Source organism: Corvus cornix, chromosome 8, assembly GCF_000738735.6.
Source record: "Corvus cornix cornix isolate S_Up_H32 chromosome 8, ASM73873v5, whole genome shotgun sequence".
NCBI classification, from domain to species: domain Eukaryota; kingdom Metazoa; phylum Chordata; class Aves; order Passeriformes; family Corvidae; genus Corvus; species Corvus cornix.
The window spans coordinates 22830964-22853174 of record NC_046338.1 but is presented as its reverse complement, the minus strand read 5'-3'; the positions used below and the strand labels follow the sequence as shown (position 1 = coordinate 22853174).

At 38.7% G+C, this 22211-nt stretch overlaps 1 protein-coding gene across 2 annotated transcripts; it reads right to left on the bottom strand.

Moving 5' to 3' along the window:
• Positions 1-87: 87 nt before the first annotated feature.
• On the bottom strand, positions 88-17437 carry ZBTB41 (zinc finger and BTB domain containing 41). 2 transcript variants are annotated; one of them, XM_039555972.1, is made up of 11 exons: positions 17366-17437; positions 15445-16680; positions 14065-14272; positions 13277-13346; positions 10706-10853; positions 9878-10007; positions 9216-9311; positions 8581-8687; positions 7039-7144; positions 5934-6022; positions 88-5178 (listed from the first exon to the last, which is right to left on the bottom strand). In XM_039555972.1, exons 2-11 carry the CDS (start codon positions 16565-16567, stop codon positions 4535-4537), a joined length of 2721 nt encoding a protein of 906 aa, XP_039411906.1. In that variant the 5' UTR covers positions 16568-16680; positions 17366-17437; the 3' UTR covers positions 88-4534. The 2 variants fall into 2 exon arrangements, with proteins under 2 accessions (XP_039411906.1, XP_039411907.1); XM_039555973.1 differs by having other exon boundaries at positions 15445-16648; positions 17366-17431.
• Positions 17438-22211: the final 4774 nt, after the last annotated feature.

Sequence of the window (22211 nt, the reverse complement as noted above, 5' to 3'; positions counted from 1 at the left end):
TGTTTCCATGCTGTTTAAAAACAAACGGGGGCAGAAATCAAACTTAGCACAAGGACCCCTGCAAGAAATCCTGTGAAGCACACAATGTTAAGACAAAAGAACTTTACTTTTCCATAGCAAACAAAATTACACATAGGACTGAGTACTTCTACATTTACAGTACACTTCCTAACTTTTCCTTACAGCAAAGGATTTCCCCTAAAAAGACAACTTTAAAGACTTCCATCTAAAATATCAACCTGTACAGATCACATTTAAAACACATTATCTCAATATACCAGTGACAAAATACTGAGTTCTTTTCCCCTTATTCTTTCATATAAAAGGACCAACATTTAAACATGATCAAGATGGTTATGGGGGATTCAAAAAATTTTGTTGTTTTTACCTTTAATCCATCAAAACCTTTTAAACCAAAACATTTCTTATGAACCATGAAAAAGACCCTTATGGGCTTAAGCAAAGTGACTGCCCTGCATTACATTTTGCCAGTGACATTCTTGGATGCACACGATGAAATAACCAAACTGTTGTGAGACTGCGTTGTAGAGCAGGATCCCACATGGCAAGAGTCACAAGGACCTACAGATAAATGCACTCTGCTTCCCTTTAGCCTCAGGCATATTGGGAACACACAGTCTGGATCAGGTATCCTTGTGTGTTCCATACAGAAAAATTTCACACCTTTTTTATTGTTATCAGGGAAAAAAAACCCTATTCATCTACAACAGAATTCATTCATAATTCTACATTCATGAACTCCTACACAGAAGTTATTTTAAATTTAAAAACTTGAGGGTCATTTATTCCTTAGCAGCCCGTAACACATTTCACGTTCGATCGAGCACATTGCGAGGCAACTCCTTGGAAGCATTCTTCAGTTCTGGAGGCTCTTTCACATTCGTTACAGGGAAATAAGCTCAGCTCTTTGAGGACACCAAATACATCTTTTGTCAGTGTGGTCTGGCATGACCCATCTTTAGAAACAACTTTAGAAATATAATCCAGACTATAGTAGTGCTATATTATTAAGGAAACCACAGCCTTACAAAAAAATATCTTCGCCATTACAATGACTGATGTTCAGCGTGAAAAGAACCCATGAGGGATACACCTCTGTAAGAAAAGTGTCAGTGCTCAAAGAGGAAATTCCAATATAAATAAATAAACTGAACATAAAATCCACTAAAAGAATTATAGGCAGTAGCCCAGTCTACAACCAGAAATTTGTATAGCAAAAAAAATACAGAATTTAATGTTTAAACAGAACGAGTGCAATAAGTTCTCAGAACCACGCAGCAGTTTGGAGTACCAGCACGGACTCCACTCTTCTTCCCAAAGGTCAGCATGTGGAAAAGACCAACTTTTTGCAATGTGCCACTAAACCCTCTTTAGAGATCTTTTTAAGAGACACCTGCTTCTTCCTTCTTTGGCAATAAACGCTCAACTGATCCAGGGACTGCCAGATAAAACATTTATAGTAAATGCCCCCTCCACATTAACAGCACATGCACTCTCTGATGAGCACATTAAAATGGAGGGAGCAGACTCTAAGGAGTTTCAACCCATGACCTGTGAGGCGCAGACCTTTGCCTTTTAACCCCAATCTTCCTAACAGGAACTATCCTCTATCATGCAGAAACCAGATACTTTCACCTACCAAACAAAGTCCCAGTCCATGAAAATTTACTTTGCTCATATATGGATTTTAAATAGATGTAAAGCCATAAGAATTATAGCTCATGATATTAAATAAAAATAAAAACTATGTATCTAGCACATAAGCTTTCCTATTGTCTTTCACTGTCAACTGGCAATGATCCAGCCTGACCAGCAGGTAAAAACACTAGCTAGTAGAGTTATCTGCAAACAAAAGAACACCAAAGAACTAGTAGGTCATCTTTTCCAGGAATGACTAGTAATTCTGGTCACCCAAACAGCAAAGAGAGAGCTCGTTTTTCTGAAAAACGAGTCCTTTTATAGTCCATTTCTTGTTGGGCATGCATGAACATGGAGCCCTTTGAAAGTTTTTGACCTTAATGTTTTCTGAATAAACAACTGAACTAGAGAAAAAGCCATTCTTTAGAATATATATAAAAGGCACGTTTATGAAAGAGATTTTAAAAGGACATTATCAAGTAAATATGCTCCAAATTCCATTTCAGTGTTTTCCTAGAGTGCCTTCCAAACAGACTGGACTTTAAAAGAAATAATTATTTACCAACCACTTTGAAGCCACTGTTTTGTCAAAATCCTACAATCCTTATTTCTACTGTAGGACAGAAAAGACAAGAAATAACAAAGAATTAGGCTTTTAGTTTGAGCACTGCACTGACACCACTGATGTTGGGTTACTTTCAACAGTACAATTACAAATGCAGTAGAAATCATGTTTCGTGTGCACATGAATAGTATGAATATGATACACACATGTAGACTTGATAACTAGACATAAACCAGCCATTTTCAAGCCGTGGAGTGTAAAGGTGACAGAAACAGTTTTATTTTTAAAGGAGATGAAGGTGGAGTTAGAAAGCAGGAAGGGTAGTACTTGATAGTGTCCTTTCAGAAGGTGGCATTCAATGGCCTTGTTATTGCTGTGTATTTGCTAGTCTTCAGCTTCTTCCCAGATCTATTTACAGCATGTCAGTCTGAACATTCCCAGAGCACAGCTCTAAATTTTACTTTAGAGATACAAACATAGAACAGTTAAACATACGTAGTCCTGTTTTAGAAACTGAACTTTTAAAGTTTAGGACTTCTATTGTGCTTCTTTGGCTAAGTCCTATTTAAATATTGGTAACAATTAAAATTCTGTAACTCTGCCACTATTTAACAGCTAACAGAAATCTTTGGTGTGTTTAGGTTAAGAATCCATTAGGGTACAAGCTTCAAAATATGAACATTGATGCAGTTCTGGCCTCTCTCCTGCACACTGCTCAACACTGAAGTAGGTGATTAACAGAATCTAACACCAAAGTATCTGAATACAATCTAAAATGATCTGTGTCACTTGAGAGTTTGTAGAACTGTGATGTAAGAGAGCTCATCACCACAACTCCCCTGCGTTCAGGTCATTGAATAAATTTAACAGTTACAACAATACACATAAATCCAGTTTCCCATTTTAAAGATTCTTTGAGATAATAATTTAAGAATAGGGAAAACTGGGGGGAAATTTGAATCTTAATTCTCATCTTAGTAAGATGGGAATCTTACTACATAATTCTTGTGAGGAATTATGAAGATTATAAAATTACTGCAGATACTTTCTTTGGCATCATATTCACCAAAAAAAACACAGAATAATTATTTTTAAAGTAGACTTAAAAGAGAAAGTTTGATGAGGCTAAACTATACCAGATTTCATCGTGACACCAGACTTGTAGTTCCAAATGGGTTTTTATGTCTAGTAAAGAAAGAGCTAAAAATAATTAGACATAAAATACTCTCAAGAGTTTAACTTTGGTTTATAAACACAGTACAAGAAAGTGAGAAACAAAACAATTTAATTAGCAACTCACAAGAGATTTATAATTACTGATTTTTTTTTTTTTTTTAAATAGAAATTAAGTACTGTTCTGGAACAGTCTTTAAATTTCTCCTCTATCACAGATAACCTGAAAATGGGCACATTAATGTGGGACCCTGATATCACATGCTCTAGCAAGGATAAACCATGCCAAGCCTTTGTGACTGTTCATGGATTAAAATGACGTGGCAAATGCTCCCATTTCTTTCAAAGTTAGAGTGTGGGCTACACTTCAGAAGACAAAGAAGACTGAAAAGGCAAGAAAAAACGCATCTTAAAATTATATAGAACTAAGTTCTATAAGTAGAAAATTAGACAATACCATTGTCTAAATCTTCCTGCATTATTCAATATTAGAGATCAAAGAAGAACTGAGGGCAAATTTAGGCACACTAATTGTACTCAGGGGGGATCATCGAACACCTTGTTTAGTGTCTTCATAAAGTATCATAAACTTTTCAGAAGAACCTAGTGCCTGTGTGCACTGGCTAGGCTCCAGAGTCTAGCCACCTTTAAAACCCTCCAAAAATGCCTCAGGTTCAAGGAAATTATATATTAATTTCTGTGTGAAACATAATTCAAAGTTTGTGTTTCATAGCCCTGCCTACCCTTACAAATTTTCATGAATTTTAAATAGTCCTTATTCTTTTAGAATGCTTTCTATTCCACTTAAAATATTAACTCAAAGTGAGATGCAGAAAGGCAAATAGCCAGATATGTAATTACATTTTCAGCCACTATCCTTAAAAGATATTTCAGAGCATTATTTTTAAAAGACCATCTATAAGATTTTTAAAAACTCTTAAAATCACAAGAAACACTCTCTCAGTATGCATCAAAATGTGCCTAAATGTTCAAATATTATGTAAACAAATTGTTTTCCCAAAACTATGCAGAAGACTTAATGAGTCCAAATAAAATATAAAATATAAACCTTAAGTTGCCAAATCAGCCTTCTGGTGGCCGATGGCTTAGTAAATTAGGTGGAATGTTATGGTCTGATCATGAATGTTCATTGTTTGAAATATTCTGTACAGCTGAAGTTGTATCTAGCCCCAGTAAAGTTCCAAGATATGACTGGTCTCTAGGATCCAACATTTGCTCAGGCCTTACAGGGTGAACAATATTTGCAGGCTGTGGAGTCAGGGTGTATTTCTCAAGGAAGGAGAGCTCCGTTGCTCGCTGATAATCCGGCTGCTCCGGCTGCGGGGGAAGGATGCCGTGGGACTGAGCACTGTGCTGCACCAGCTCTGCTTGGGGGTCTGGCATGGGAACAGGGACCAGAGTCACAGGCACACACACTTCTGGGGATACATTCTGCAGCAAAGTTTTGGCTTCTGATTGATATGCTTTGGACTGTTCCACATACTGTTTAGCCTCAGTTTGGTAAACCTTGTCATCAGAGGTGTACTGCACTGGTAAGGAGACTAGCTTTTCCTCTGGAGAAGATTCCAATGCCTCTTCTGCAGCCTTAGATCCATGAACATGATCAATGTGATACTTCAGCTTGTCTTTTCGTTTAAATGTTGCATTGCAGTGTTGGCAATTAAAAGGTCGAGCATCTGAATGAATAACCATGTGTTTTGTCAATGTCTTCTTAATTCTGAAAGACTGATTACAGATCTGACATTTGTAGGGCTTCTCACCTGCAAAGACAGAGAAGTAACAATTAGCTCTTCTGAGTAATACCAGATCATACATAAATATGCAAATATTTTCCATGGCTTATGGCATCAAGACCTACTATAAAACAATTTTACTGAAAAACAGTGTAAGTTTAACATCAACTCTGGAATCAAGAGAGTCATCAGAAGTTTGTTTACAAGTTATATTGGCATGCTCTTCTCCTTACATACAATTCTCTCATACAATACTTTGGACTTACGTTAGAATACAAAATCAATTTAAAAAAACCAGTCCTTCAACTGTTATGATACTGGGATTAAATTAGTTCAGTTCGTACTTCTACCCATTTCAAAAGGACAATGGTTTTCCTAAATACAAGGCAGGAAAAACAAAGTCAAACAGAAAGGACATAACCCTTTCCAAAGGGAGTTCAATCTTTGTTTAGATTACCACTTGAAATGCAATAATGTCTGGAGCACAGAAACATTTAGAAGGTCTGGGTAAATTTGTCAAGAACACACACCACTGAACTAAAGAGGAGGTGTAGAGTGTCCCACAAACCTGAGCTGAGATTATCACTGTTCCAGCTAAACAGAGGGAGAACTGTATTCAGGAATGGCCAGCATATGAGAATGAATAAAATCTTGCTGCTTTCTCCTACTCTTGTTCTGAATGCTCAACAGCCATAATGAATTAAATAATTGAATCAATATTGATGCATAAAAATACATTCCTACGTGTTTTGTGGTTTAGTTGGGGATTATTTTATTTTTACCTGAATGTGTCCTAAAATGCATTTCCAAACTTGATTTCCCTTTAAAAACTTTCTTACAGACTTCACACTGGTGAAACGTTGCTTTATATCTTTAAAGAAAAAAAGACATTTCATGTTATTTTTTTGTAACCAACTAACAGTAAAGCTATGTGCACAGTCCTTTCTGAAATCTTTAACTGCAAAATAGCTAAATATCAAACTTTCCAAATTTCCTCACTTATGTTCCTATTTCCCAGCCTCTACATACCAATAAGGTCAAGCAGATTCTTTTCAATATTCAATTTTATTCTCTGCCAGGATGACATTTAAGTATTCAAAGAACAAATCTACCAAAACTTCTTTTTTAACCCTAAAAATCTCCAAGAGTAACATTTTTTGCCCAACACCCACAAGGAGCTTTTACTTTGACAGAATCAGGCCACAAATAAGATTCTAGGAATGGCCGAATTTCTAGGTAGGCTACTGCCTACCAAGGGAAAAAACCAGAATAAGCGATGCACTGTACTTTTAAATCAGACATGTCTTTAATGGATTCTACACAACACTAGTGGGTACTAACAGCTAAAACACATCATCTGAAAAACAGCTAGGGCTGTTTGTTTCAAATCTCTGAGAGGTTTATTTTTAGAGCTCAAGAATTTTAAAACCCTGTTGCATTTTCGAGACATAAAGGGGTTTAAAAGTTTTTACCTACTTTCAGAGCCACTAATCTGCTGCCAGCTTCTAAAATGCCTTAAGTGTGAGATAATTCTCACAGTGCTTACATGATGAGTATAAATTCAGTTTTAACTAGTCTGCAATGAGAATATTACAGCAAACCATCAACTAAGAACAACACTGAGGCAGATAAAATTGACAGATTAAAATCTGATCCTTTTTAATGCTTTTATTTACTTAATTATGCTACAAAGGAAGTATCTTGCTTAAATTGTGAAGGCAATTTTCTGACATCCCCTTCAAACTGCAATAATGATATCTCTATCAAGACTGAGGTACAGGCATGGCAAACACACAGTTTAGCAGAATTCTGCTCACACATGCAAGTCCCAACAACATCAATTACAGCACAGAAATATTTATGCAGTTGTAAAAACCCCATACTTACTTCTGCCAAACTTTCTCCCCTAGATGAACACTTTTATAATGAACAGTAAGGTGATCTCGACGGCCAAAACATTTTCCACATTCCTCACACTGATGTGCTTTTTCACCTACAAGGGCAAAATTCAATAAATTTTGGTTAAATCTTTTGGAGTTTATTATATGTCTATGACTATATCATGTTCCCAAAGTTCAGCCCATCAAGCTCTTCCACACCTCACTTGGAGAAGGATTCTCTCTTACCAAAGAAGAAAATTCAGCAAGCATGACAGTTCTATCAGAGTAAGGATTTTACCACTTTTTATGTAGGACTATTCCATACCATTCCTATAAAGAAATTTGTGTTCAAGTCAAGAGACACTTCCCCAAACGCTCACTGAATGGGAGGTACAAGTGAATGACTGGGAATGTACTCTCTTCATTATGACCTGAAAAGTGATACCTTCAATAATTCAGCTGTTTTAAAAGAGAAGCTCATTGAAACATACCAATTATTTTCAGCTACTGATTTGTCAAACTTAAAATTATACCACAGTATTTCTCTTTTTAATTATCCTGATGTACATAGTTACCTTTTTCTTTTATGCTGCTGTTTAAAAGTATCTTGATGCTTTTTAGTCATCTTGAGATCTTCCACAAAGTGGCAGAATATTTCTTCATGTAAGTAGGGGTGTGGACAGTCAAAGAATGTAACTTTCTAGAGGGGGGAAAAGCAAATAGAGCAGAAAAGAGGATTTTTTTTTCCTTTTTTTTTTTTTTTTTTTTTTTTTTTTGTACTTGGAGTTTTCAAAGATTTCTTTATTTCATAGCAGATATTATGACTTCAAACACCAGGAAAGAAGCTGTCTTTCAAATAAAGACTCAGGAAGTTTAGACTCTGATCACTTTCCTATTTTCATGCTGCCTAGAAAGTATTTTGCCTCCTAGAAGGCCGTATTTCCTCTGGATCCTGTCGTAAAGAAGTCACCAGTGAATCTTTGCTCTTCCTATACATTTGATAACCTTTCTGCTCTCAGTGCAAGAGATTATTTTTCTTCCTCCTGATCATCCCCATCTGTTTGTAGGGCTGATTCCTTCAGCCTTCCTTCCCTCTTTCCCATAAGAGGGACTTCAGAAACACCTCTCTGATGTTCTTAAATTAAAGTGATCAGTGTACAAACTTTGACAGAGACCCTGACAGCTTCTTCTGCATTGTGGCAATAGTGTTTCACACAACTGCTATTAAAAAAAAGAAATCTGAACTCATTAAAAAATCCTCCTTTTTCACTTTTGCTTTATGTATTTATGATTTTTAAAGCAATTCACTGTTACATGTTTTTGACTGTCCCTCGGCTTTCTATGGTATCGTGGAGGAAACATTTGGCTTTTAAACTTTTAAAATATGTACAATTAATCCTACTTTAGTAAACCTTAAAAAGAGTGGCAGGAACTTTTATCAGGCCTAAAACATTCCATGTACTGAAAAAAAAAAATCCATAAGGAACTTTTTATTTGGTGTTATTTCAAAATAGTAATTTTGAAGCAAATTTCCAAAGAAAATACTTACCTGAATGTATTTTTTTGTGTTTTGTCAGATGGTCATGCCGAATAAATGTCTTCCCACATTCTTCACATTCATATCTTTTGTCATCATGATGCACTCTTAGATGAAGTCTGCATATTTAGTCATAAACATAACCACAAAATGTAATTTTGTTAACATAATCTGTACTGCTAATTCGATGGAAAACAGCAGAAAATGCAGTCTTTAATGCTTCACATAAGTACCAGGAAGTAACTTTCAGCTGAGGTGCACCTAAATTGTTCTTAAAAAGCAAGAGAGAACTGAGGTAAACTCTCTTATGTGGCATTAATTTAGGGGGATATTTTAGTCCTCTGCTTATTTTCTCTTTGAGTAACAAAAACGCAGAAGTTTTAGATGTGCAAAAACTCAGCTCTGAGAAAAGATTTGTAGAGGGTTTTTTTTGTGGTTAAGCCATTAATGTATTAAAAATTAAATGAATTCTCACAGATTATTAAAATATTTTAAATATTGAAAGATGTTTAGAACATGTACTAATGCTCTCAGAGATGGAGTACATCAAACACATACATTATAAAGAATTATATCAATTACATGAACACATATATATCACCAAATAAGAAAAACAGTTTAGCAGCTTGTTTAATAAAAATCTGTACCTGTACGAGCTTCCATGACGAAAACTCTGCCCACAAATACTGCAAAGATGCGGCTTCTCTCCACTGTGAATTCTCAGATGTTCTTTCAAAGTTGTTCTGTTTAACAAAGCCAGTAAAATGTAATTTTAAGCAATGTTCCTGCCACTTTAAAGTGAAGCATACTATAATTTTCTCAATTTCTTTTACTGTGATGGATCACAATATATCCAAATGACAGTATAAATTCAGATATACACACCTATACATGCATTCAAAGACAGTCTGGCAACCTATTTACTGAACCAACCGGATCCAGAAACAGTAGCAGGAAAGAAATGAAACACAAATTTGGAAAACATACATTAAAGAAAACATCTTTCCCAAAAAATTGCAAGATGTTTTTGCACAACAGAGAAACTGTAAGTGAAGTGAATGAGAGGTAAGACTAAGACTTTCTTAATATATTTGCACTTCATAACTAATTACCTACAGTTGTCACCCTTAATTTTAGAGGTAATCAGAAAACCATATGCTACCTGTGGCTCCGGCACTACCTTTTAATACACTAATGCTCTGAAATGGTCTCATTTATGTTTAAAACACAAAGCACACTCAACAGCAATCAAAGTATGCTAAAGATTTCTGTGTTCTGCTGAAGTTGAAGTAGTCAGCCAAGTCCTTACCGTTCCCTGACGGATTTTCCACAGATGAAACACGTCCATTTCCTCTTTCCCCCATGAGTACATTCTATATGGCGTTTCAGATTCCCTGTGTCATTAAACTGGCGGCCACAGATATCACAAGGAAAAGGCCCTACAAGCAGACAGACACACAGAGCAGGATTAGACTGTCAGCTAAACTAAACTACAAGTCCAGACTGGTTACTTTTGAAAATCCTCATCAATTTACAAAGCAAAAGTTTTGTCTAACAAATTATTCATGTTTAGTACAGTCAGGATACTTTAGTCAGATTTTGTGAGCTTTCTGCTAAGTTACTTCGAAGACCTGGTATTCTGGCAAATTTCATGACCGTAAAGCAAAAAATTTAGAATTCATAGTCAAAATCAACTAAGCCAAATTAGACCACTTGAAATAATAAATTCCTATCACCCATCTAGTTCCTACCCAGCAGAAACAATCAGTTGTATAAAAAAGTCTGCAGAATACTTCAGGAGGAAAGGAAAAGGTCTTTTGAAAACTTGAGGAAGAATCTGACTCCATAGCTGAGAATCAATTTCATGCAAAAAAGTTTTCAAATTAAACTAACATTAATTCTTCTTCCCCCTCAAGATTCTGACTTTTTTGGGTACAACAGAATGCCTCAAAAAGGCAGCTGAACACAAAAGTAAAAACCCAACCAACAAAAAAACCCTCAAACAACTCTCCCCCAAAAGTGGAAGAGAGAACTGCAAAAAGAGGTGAGGTGGAAACCAGACTGACCAGGACATAAAATGGTGGGGAAGGTTTTACTTTAAATCTAGTGTTTACATGTCAGAAGGAGGTTTCTATACCGAGATGGAATTTTTCTTGATGTTTCAGTCTTGCAAACCGGGATTTAAAATGCTCTTCACAGTAGGTACATTTGAAGGGTTTATCCTGAGAGTGAAGGATCATATGCTCTTCTAAGTGAGGTCTTCGAGTGAAAGATTTCTTACAAATCTGAAATGATAACACATTTTGTCAAAAATACATCAGTTATAACCAGATTCTTTTCCTATTCATAAACTCCTAACAGTTTATTTTATCTGCTCTCTGCACCAATGTAAAATTGAACAGGTATTCTTCAAAAGCCTACTCTATGCCAGTAAAGCGTACTCTATGTAAAGCCTTGCACCAACCTGTGCTCTACATAAGCCATAGACAACTGTACTGCATAGATTAGGATGCAGATCCATGGCAGCCTAGATCGACTACTGGCAAATCCTGCACGCAGTTACACCTTCCTCCCCAATCCTTCTTTCTACTGACTCCAGCACTTCCCAGATTCTCTTCCTAGACTGTTTCAACACAGTAACTCAGCAGAAAATAACCTAATAAAAAAAAGCAAAGAGCTTTGGCTTGGTTTTGGATGCTGAAACAGCTTAGTTGGACTGTGGTAAAAATTGCTGTAGCATAAGCTACTGTAGAACCTGAGTCATACCTGTTCCTTTATTTCCTCTGGGAAATTCTATGACAGCAGATATTCAAGAGAAAATGCCAATACCAACAAAGAAATATAACTCAAAATATATTTTAGAACTATAGGACCTTCGCAAGCCTAACATTATGTGTGCTTTTTAGTACTGCTTTCACATTAACCAAAATGGAAATGTTCAAGAATTATTAGTAGTGACTAAAGTAAGTATGCAGTACAATTACAGAACTGAATCCACAGCTCAAATTTAGGCACTTAAACCAGGTATTACAATCTATCATCAGGGTCCTATGCTTCAACATAAACCAAGAGAGTGCTCACTTATTTCCCTGTGAGACTTCTGCTGTTGTTTATGACACCTCAATTGAGCACTACAACTCCCACATATTAACTCATGCAATCAGCTTCTCAGAGCAAACATGAATAAGGAAATCAAAAGCAGCAGCTTTATTTGTTTAAAAACTCATTAATGTTAAATATATGCGTAAGAAAATCCCGTATTTGAACAAACTATAAAGCCCTCTTGCTTTTCCTTATTATTAATATCTATTGTTTGTGTTAATTTGCTCATATTCCTCAAGGATTAAAATATGGCCAGCAAATCCTGCTGTTCACAAATGGATTACAGCATAAACCAACAACCTTAATGAATCCTGCAGCTTACATCTGTGGCACCTTTGCTCTCAGAGCACACCATACAAACTGAAAACAAAGTCCCAGCACAGCACCCAAGGGTCCTGTTCAATTTCCAACTGCTAGAAAAGTTGGAATTCTACCTGCTTTTAATTCAAGTCAATTTTCAATGCACATGAGCTGTACAAGAGAAGCAGCTCACTTCTTTAAAAATTTCTACTTACAATTTTCAAGTTTAAAAATAAACCCACAAACCAGGAAGTGGAATTCCTCAAATCACTCATCTGGTAACACACTTTCCCAGGACAAATGTCAACAATGTTGCACAGTTGATTGCCACTATTAAAACGTTTCTTATCTAGTAACAAACAGAATCTGTAACACGCTCACACAATACAACTTCACCTGGAAGTTGATGAACTTCACCCTTTGTGGAACCATGTAAAAACCTCGAACCATGATCCCAATAGCTGCACAATGAACACTACAAATTCCTACACCTGATATCTCCCAACTTCCTACTGTATGTGTACAAGTGAAAGTTCCCAAATAAAGCAAGGTTAGTAATTATGTTACAGCCCCTAATATTACAGACATACAGAAGCATACAGCAGCTTACATAAACGGAACAGCTGCCCTAAAAACCAAAAAGGAAACCAATTCCCTTAAAAAAAAAACATAACAACAACAAAACCCCACGTCTGAAACCTTAAAACATTATTTGGCAGCATACACATAGAGAATGGAAACTGTACAAGCTCCTTTTTAAAGCAGATGTAGTTTCACACATATACCTCTCCTGGGGAAAATCAAAGAAAGTATTCTATGCTTTTACAACTAGAGATAAATTTAGCACAAATTTACAACTCTGCTGACATGCATATGCAGCCAAATGAGAAAGTGTTTCATATTTAACATGTATTTTCCTCACTATAGAGAGATCCTTCCTAAAACAGGATACTTTATAGTCAGTGCTTGATGTGTGTAATTAACAGGAGAGCAAATACTGTTTTTAAAGTATTCATAACACTCAAGTCTAATCATCTGTAAACGGATGTATTTGAATAACAGTAATAACTGATCACATCAAAAAATACTGCCTCTAACTATTTTAGAATTCAAATTGGTATTGTTTATCTGACCAGAGGCTGTACATATAGACAAAGTTCAGTCCTTAAATCAGCATATAGAGGAAATGTGTAACCATCACTTACAATGCTTTCTGAGATTTCACAAACACACACCAGATTTTCGCTAAAGTTGACAGAAGGTGAACTCTATATGAAAAAAACAAATGTACTGAAGGATTACTTACATCACACTTCCAACCTTCACTTTTTGTCTTCTTGATAGAAAGAAATTCTTGTACATTCTCTGGATGAAACCTAGGTGAAAGACAGAAGCTGAAAGTAGTCATAGCTTTCTAAGATGAAGATGATCCAAATACTAAATATCTATTTCTAAGCTTTATAGGTAATCGAACTTGATCACCACACTGGCAGAACAGAACACTGATACTGAAACAATTCTAATGACACGAGTAACTGGAAAATAGTGTTGACTATAGATTCCTGTAGAACCTCATACAACAGTTGATAAGAGAGAGGGCAGTTTCAACTTATGGGTATTTACAAAGAAAGAAGGAAAAAAGCAGTATGAAAATAATACCTTACAATTAGACCTGTCATAAATTATTTATCTAAAAGAATCTGCATAGAAATGGTTTAGACACCTGTTATCATCAACAGTAAAACACTGACATCTAAAACTAAAGAAGGTATTTTATTCTGCCTTCACATTAAAAGCAGTACAGCTAATTATTAAGACTGATGTGTTCTGACTGACTGTGCTAGCTCGTCTGAAAGTTTCTAAAGTTTATAATAAAAACTTCTGGCACAACCCCCATAGAAGCACTACTGCTATTTCTTACAGCAGGTTAGGTGATACTGCTAATCCCCATGCCCTCTGAAAAGGCACTTAATTGAAAAAAATAGTTATAAAAATAATGCAAAATATGCTCTATTTATACATATGTTTGTCTTCACTTCTGAAATGAAAAAAGTGCTTCTTCAGAAATGCCAGACACATTAAGCTCATACTTGCCTCTTGACGTGCTTTGCTAAGGTCTTTTTGCTTGCATGCAGCTTATTGCAGTAGGGACATTTGTGTTCCTTCTTATGGAAGTCAGTGTCACTGGAGTGTTTCTTTCTGTGGACTGTCAGGTTGGACTTGGTTGAGTAGCGCTGGTGACAAATATCACATTCAAAAGGCTTCTCACCCGTGTGGACACGTGTGTGGCTCTCGTATTTGCCTGGACAACAAAATGAAATCTGTTAGCATGAACTGTAACAGGAATCACCTGTAACATGCATGTTTGGGGGTTTGTTCTAGAATGTCGCTCACATGTAGTCAAGCTCTAAGTAACCCCTACATCCATCTAAAGATTCCTGCTGGCTTACAGCACTGAAAACTGCCCAGCGCTCACCTGTGTGTTTGATCCAAGGTCCCTCCAAACACTTCCATCTTCCTGTAAATCTGTGCAAGGGTTACAAGTCACTCTTGTTCAACCCTACAGCATAGTCTGTTCTTAAATACTGCAAGTTACAGTACTATTCTTTCACTACACTGATCATGAAGTACCTTTGCAGAATGGGGAACAGCCTCACAACAAACTGGTAATCTTAAGGTACTTTCAAATAGCAAAACACTGAACGAAACATATAGACCCTTGCACATTATCTGTATTTGGGACCCAACACACTACTATAAACAAAAATGCTACTCACTCATTTCTTTCACATCACTTGTATTTCCTCTTCTGTTTGCCAATTTTTTTCTAAGGACAGAATTCTGTCCTACCCTGTGGATAAACCTACCTCAAGTCAATAGCAGCCTCTCTGCTTTGTACTAGATTTTACTTTTTTCTCTGTAGAACATACATGCATCCTGCTGTATAGTACTGTTAAATTTATGAGCTTCTGTAGCTCATAAATTTACATATAAGTCAATTGTCCATTGTAATACAAGCTTATAAAGAAATACTTTATGTATCACTTGTTTTAATGCATGCTTGTCATGCATTTTTTGAGAACTAGAATTCTAAGTTACGGAAGTGCAAAGAGAACAGTGCTTCCAATGTGTGCAGAACCAAAATGTACCATTCCAACCCGAAAATTCACAAGCCACTTATTTCTGCACAGTAGCTGAGCTTTTACACACCACGCTAATAACTAGAATCCAGAGCAGTGAAAGAGAAATAAATGTAGTATTTGCAGATTTTTTAAATAATTTGCTCAGATAATTTATTGAAACTATTTAGCACCACAGACATAACTTAATACACTTCAAGAAATTAGCAGCACACTGCATCAGTGAGATGATCCAGAAATTCTTACGTTCACCCTCCAGGACAGAGAAAAAGCTTGGTTTATTTCCTACATAAACAACACCACCATGAACAAGATCAACCTAACTCACTCTTACCTATTCGATCAAACTTTTTGTCACACTTGGGACACTGCAGTAGTTTTTTGCTACTGCTTTGAATGATGACTGGAGCTAAACCTTCAGGAATATTCCCCATTGAGTCAACTGCCTCAGAACCCTCTTCAGCATCATTCTGTTCCTTTTCACTCTGTTCTTCAGATTCCGAATCTTCACCGGACACTTCCTCTTCCTGCCCGTCTTCATCTGCATTGCACTCACTTTCACTGTCTTCAAATTCACTTCTCTCAGATGTCTCCTTGTCAGAACTGACTTTTTCCAAATTGCTGTCAGAGGCATCACCACTTTCATTGTCACTGGTATCGAATTTAGCTGGACATTTACGGCTTCTCGTGGAGCGTCTGGTGGAAAAGCTGGCTTTCTCAACCATTTTTAACCCATGCTTCCTTTCCAGGGAAAGGGGGCGGTGGGCTTTAGCCAAATGATTTTCTAAGGACTTCTTGTAACAGAAACTTCGACCACAAAAAGTGCACTGATGACTATTTAATAGTTTACCTGTCAGTTCACTGAGTGTTTCTACTGGTGTAGGGGCATCAGTTACCACATCAGTCTGTACATTGGAAACGCTTTCGTTATTTAGTAACTTCACTGCATCTATGATATCTAAAAATTTTGCCGCTTCCAGCACTAATGGAATTTCATTTTTATACACAAAAAACTCAGAAGTGTAGAGAAACTCAAGCAAATGTTGAAAGACAGAATGAGTTACATGATCTAATGTGACGACATCGGTGCTTGGATTTTTACTCAAACACGCATGAAAATAACTACTCCCAACAGCCACAACAACTTTGTGAGCACTAAATTCTTTTCCTTCTACAATTATGAGTAAATCACAAAATGACGGGTGTTTCTGTCTATCGTCATTTAAATATTTAAGTAGATTTTTGTTATATTGCAATGAGCTTAGGAGCTTTCTTTGTTCTGGTGATGGTGAAAGTTCTTGGGAAGATCCGAGCTGATCTGCAGGAGCTATTTCTGCAGACTTGGAGACAATTTGTTGTGCACAGTCCACTACAAGAATCTGTTCTGAAGTATCTTTCTCATGGCCAAGATGAACCTTTTCATTTAGACTTGCAGCGAGCCGTCTCCTTTTCTTCATTGCAAAAGTGCAACTTCAGGATCAGGAGCTTCATAGGTGATTAGCAAAGAATTCCTGTGAAGACTTGGTTCTGCTCCGGACCTTAAGAAAATATGCAACAGTAATTTCATACTCTGCAAAAGAATTATGATAAAAATTACTCTTAGCACTTAAACATTACTTCACTTTTTAATAATGCTTTCTATATGTCACTGTTAGTTTTATGTATCTGCGGAACTGCGGCTTTTATTAAATCATTACAATCTATTCGCGTTTCAGACCACGGCATAACCTGCCGCGAGCCAGCGAGTAGACACTGCCTATTATTAGCTCTAAGGCGGCGGCTGGGCTGGCTTCGCTCGGCTGCCGGCCGCATTTAGCCTGTGCACCACTCCAGGCAGACGTGCACTGTTGTTATTATTGTAACACCGAAGCTCGTTCTCTTTCCGTTTCACCCCACCAGGGCAAAGCCACCCCAGCTGCTGCTCGGGCCGGGCCAGACCCGCCCGGGTGCCTGCCGGGGCCGCCTGGCCCGGCCCTGCCGCGCCTGTCCCCGCCGGGCGGCCGCGCTTCTCCCGGCCCGGGGACCCGGGGAGCCGGGGACGCTGCCTTTGTCCCCCGCCCAGAGCAGGGCGGGGCAGGGCCGGCCCGAGCGGGATCGGCGCACCGAGCGCGGGGGCACCGAGGGACGCCGCCGTCCCGCGGTGCTTAAAATGGCCGCACCCGCCCCCCGTCCCGTCCCGTCCCGTCCCGTCCCGTCCCGTCCCGTCCCGTTCCGTTCCCCCGGCGCTGCCCCCCGGCGCAGCCCGTCCCTCGTACCTGCGCGGCGCCGGGCGCTCCCCGGGGCCGCTCGGCCGGCCCAACGCCGCTGCCCCCGGTCCGGCCCCGCGCCCGCCCGCTTCCGGAACCGCCGCCCGCGTCAGCGGGGTCACGGCGGCGCTTCCGAGCGGGGCGGGGCGGCTGCGCGGGCAGGACCGGGGCCGTGAGGGGACCGGGGGCCGGGAGGGGCCGCGCCCTGGCAGGGCCCAGCCCCAGAACGCCGCCCGGAGGGTAAAAATAGCGAGCAAGAAGCGGGAGAGGTCGCCCAAACAGCGCGAGGGACTCGGGAGGGCCGAGCTGCCACCGGCTCTGCGCCATGATACCCCACTGAGTCTGTTTCCTGCTTCAAAGCAGGGCACATAAGGGCTTGGAAATTCCCGGGTTTCGTGCTTCCCGTTGTCCTGTTCAATAACACGAATTTGAGTTTGTTTCCTGCTTGAGTGTTTTGAAGCAGCTGACGTAAATCGCTGTGAAATTCCCAGTTTCCTCACTTCCCGGGTGGCAAAAGGAGCAGCCCCAGGGGTGCCCCTCGGCTCGGGGGAGCTGCTCGGGCTGCAGCTCCTGAGTGTATCGAAAGCACTGCCTTCTGCTCCTTCCAGCTCCAATTGCCACTGACAATGTGACACCGAAAATGAGCTGGTTTTTCCTGACAGCCTTAAAGAAGGATTAATGCAGGATTAAACTTTATTCCACGACATGCATTCTGTATTTATGATCTGCAAATGGATACTGAGCAAAGTGTGACTCGAAGGTGTTGGTTGCATTTTTCCATAAAAATGCAATATAAATACTGAATGTTCTTAAAGCATTTGTTACCTCATGAGTGTTGCTGTACTACCTGTACTCACCGCCCTGCATTTTCCTTGAAGTCTACAATTATTTAGCTTTGGCTTTAGGTTTGGGGGGGGGGTTTGTTTTGTTTTTGTTGGTTTTTTTCATTTTTAATCGTGTATTACAATCAAAATAATTCAATAGCAAACTATTTCAAATAATATTTTAAGTAGCATCAGTTCTTTTATTCAGTTATTCTATAGTGAAACAATGGTGTCAATAAAAATAGAGGAATCAGGATTACTATGGTTTTCTTGCGCTGAAGACAAAAATCTACTTATCTCCGAGCCATCTGCTCTTTTAGGATGTTCCTTGTGCATGCCCACCTTTTATTTCTGTAGAGTCATAGTTAAACTGTACGTAAACTATAAAAATAAGTTTCTCTTTTCTATGTTTATCTGTTATGCTTTTGCATGGAAAAAGAAAGTTCTAGAGCAAGGCGCTTTAAGTTTTAAGCTGAGCCTTACATTTCACTCTAATCTGAATAGCAAGCATATGAAAACATCATTAGTGGGTAATTGGCTTCTTGAGTCTTACTGTTTCCATAGCAAATCTCTCATTTAGAAAGTATAAAACCAAGTGTGTCATCAGTTTTCATGAGTGAAATACATAAGGAAAATGCAGCCTTCATGAGAACTATTTTGCCAGCAAGCATAACCAAGCTAGGGAAGTGCTGCCTGGGACAGGTCTGAGTCTTGCATAGTTTCTACTGTGTTGTTGGGGGCTTAGGGAGGGGTTTGGGGTTTTTTCCTAAGATAACTACCTGATTTTTTCCTCAGTTGTTGCTGATATTTCTTACTCTGTGCTGAGTACAATGTGGTTTCTTGGCAGTCTACAAAGCATCTACAGCTAATTGCCAAACTGTACAAGCTCAGCGGGCGTTTTGACTTAGCACAAGCCTAGGTAACACTTTTTTTTCTCTTGATGTTTTATGATACATGAAGGATTTAGTTCAAAGAAAAATCATACAGTGCTAAGTGATCCATTACCATGCCTGGCATTGCTGCAATAATTATGCTCTGGAAACAAAATGTCCTTCAAATCTCGGGTCATTATGGTTCTTTCAGCATTAAGTCTTCTGCAGTTGGTACAAAGTACAAGTGGTACAGACAAAATTTAACTATATTAATCGCTTTTGTACCAATGCTTATTCATGCTACATTTGCTTGCCAGTTAAGAGAGTATCCCACATAGGTTAAAAAGCTGACTTTAATTAAAGACAGCATCAATCAAAGGATAAGCACTTGCTCACCTATGTTGAGACTGTACAGCATTGGCAAATGCAGCTGCTTAGATTTCTCCAGGAAAACAGTATGTTTATCAAATAAATAGTTTTGAATTGTTGGAAATTAAGAAGTAGCTTTGTGCAAGAAGGTTTGGTGTTGGAGGAGGTGCTTTCATCTTAAAATACTTGTTCTCCAGCTCAAAATCTTCCCTTCTGAGATACAGTGAAACTAGAAATGACAGATACTTGAATCAAATACTATTTAAACAATAAGCAGATGGGGAATCAACTCTTAAGCAGTTAGGTGCCAACTAAACAGAAATAAAATTACATTAAAATAGCATGCAAGTTTTAATACCTGGCTGAGTTATTTCAGTTATTCCCAATATATTCCTTAAGAGCTGACCACTGTAAGTACCCAGTTATAAATCTAGTAGCACATATATTCACATCTTCTTCCAAACAGCTGCCTTTACTTTGGCCACAACATTTTTGTTAAGGTAAATGTCTCTCTCGCCATGGGTTCATGGTGCATGACACTGTTGAAACATGACCCATGCTGTCATTCTTCCTTTTTGTATCCCAGATGTGTCAGTGATGGGTGGTACCTAAGGAAGAACCCACAAAGCCTATACTTCCTCTAGTTTGAGATTTTTCTGTATTTTATTGCCAATCACCACATACACACAAATGTTTTAAATTAGGCTGTGAAGTGAAAGGGTTATAAGATTGCCTAGAGACTCAACAGGTTTTCTAGCCAACAGTGCTGAATAAAGTCCATTGCTAGAACCATTGCCAAGAAATTCTTTCACACAGGCCATGAAAAGACCACCCCGGTCTCTCAATTCAGGACTCTCTAGGACACTAATCAGCTGGAGGCTGGCTGTACTATTATGGATGTTTGACATGTGAATCATGTTGATCAGGCTTCTCCCCTCATCTCCTCTCTGAAGTGCAGCAAGTGAAATGTGAAGAGAAGGAGGTCAGATCCACTCTGGCTGTATCAGCCTGCCTCATTCCATCTGGGAAGTTTAGTGCAGGGAAGGGTGGACACCATCCCTGTGTGGGTTTTGTTCTCTGGAGTGTTCTGTAAGCAGACATGAGTTGAATAACAATGATCTTGGCCACTGCCATCTTTTTCCAGGGGATTCATACAGTGTGGAGGTTGCAGAGAGGTGTATGGTTACAGACTCCACAGAACAGATTTCCTCATGGCATGCTAATCCAGTGAAGCCCTGAGGTGAAATCAGCAGGGGCCAGGAACAAGACACTCCCTGCTGTCACAGTAGAGCAGAAATGCTAGGTCTGTTAATTCTGAACTCAGTACTAGGCCAGCTCTACAGGTAGATTCACAGGTGTACTGCATTGCCTTCACACTTCGAAAAATATGGCAACTGAAGAAATTCTTGGGGAGAGGGAAATTGCCTGAGTATTGTCCTGCCATCCATGCCTGCTCCACCCCATCCAGTAGTGCCTGGCAGCTCGGGGAAAGGAGGGTGAGAGGAAAGCTGAACCAAAGAGAATAGCACTGGAGGAAATACCTGTCTGCCCTCTACTGATGTAAGTCTTAAGCAGTGCTACAAAATTACTGTAAATGAAAGCTGCACCCCCTGCCTGAAGCTGTGTAAAGAAGAAACAAGGACTTAACAGATTTATTTTCTGTTGTTTTGGGTGATGTTTTCAACAGAGCACATTAAACCTTTTGCAATAACACACCACTAGCATCAAAGGTATTGTCCTTTAAACAAAGCAAGAACTGGGGAGAAATGAAATATCTTTTATTAGTTCAGCTGGTGTATGTCACCACTGGAAATAAAAACAGTGTCCCAGCTCTGAGAACATGACCTTGAGAAGACTTCATGTGCCCAAAATCATCTTTATTTTTCCAGCCATATCAGCTGGTTAGTAAAAGGTATTGCTTCTCCCAATAAATCTTGCCTTATTGCCTTAGACCATTGTAACTGCAACATTATCAAATTAGCAAGTAAAACAAGTGTAACCAGACTTTCCTGTACAGAAATAATCTCAGTTCTCAAAAATGTATTATGAAAATGTATAAAGTAAACAGCATGAAAAGGTTTCTGTGTATCTTACATTGCTGAATTTCCATTGCACTGCCTGGTGAGAGACCTGTGAATCTGCCGGTGCACCCTGAGTGCTGGGGCCCTGGTACAAGACAACAATAATTTCAGTCATGGAGGGTAGCAGGGAGCTGATGTCACTGTCACTTTTTTCAGTCAACCAGAAACCAATTATCCCTGGCTGACAGGCCAAATTAAATCATTGGGTAGAAGGAGATGCCAGCTATTCTCCCCTAGATTAGGTAATTGGGGCTTTATTACAGTCAGACCTGGTGCTGTGTGTGGAGCCACAGAATACACCTAAGAGCCATTCTGGTCTGTCTCTCTCTCTCTCCATCCTTTCCATAAGCATTAATGTATTTTTAATCCCCGAGAAAAGTAGTTGCATTTTACATTAAAACTGCTAATCTTTTTATGCATGTAATATTAATAGATCCTTCTATCTATCCAAGTTTATAGAGAACATGAAGTTAGGAATTTTGCCATGAAAGGTGACAGCTTTCCACTGATTTAAAACTTGAGATCCCAGGTTTTTTATCTAGTACTCTTGCAAGGATATAGGAAGTATTTAGCTTATACTTCTTTGAAACTTAAGAGCAAGTTTGACATAGTATTAGGCTGATATACTGAGGGGCTGCCTAGTTCACTGTATGGATTGTCTGGAGCTGAAGAAATGAGGCACTAAGGTGTCAAGGTCCACTCCTGTTCA

Bases quoted from the DNA above. Each gene is read 5' to 3' on its own strand.
- ZBTB41 (XM_039555972.1), bottom strand. From the start codon at position 16,567: ATGAAGAAAAGGAGACGGCTCGCTGCAAGTCTAAATGAAAAGGTTCAT. The intron at 9,312-9,877 runs GTAAGGACTTGG...TTTGTTAAACAG, and splicing joins GGAAAATCCGTCAGGGAACG to AACAACTTTGAAAGAACATC. The intron at 7,145-8,580 runs GTAAGTATTTTC...TTGCCCTTGTAG, and splicing joins ACACAAAAAAATACATTCAG to GTGAAAAAGCACATCAGTGT.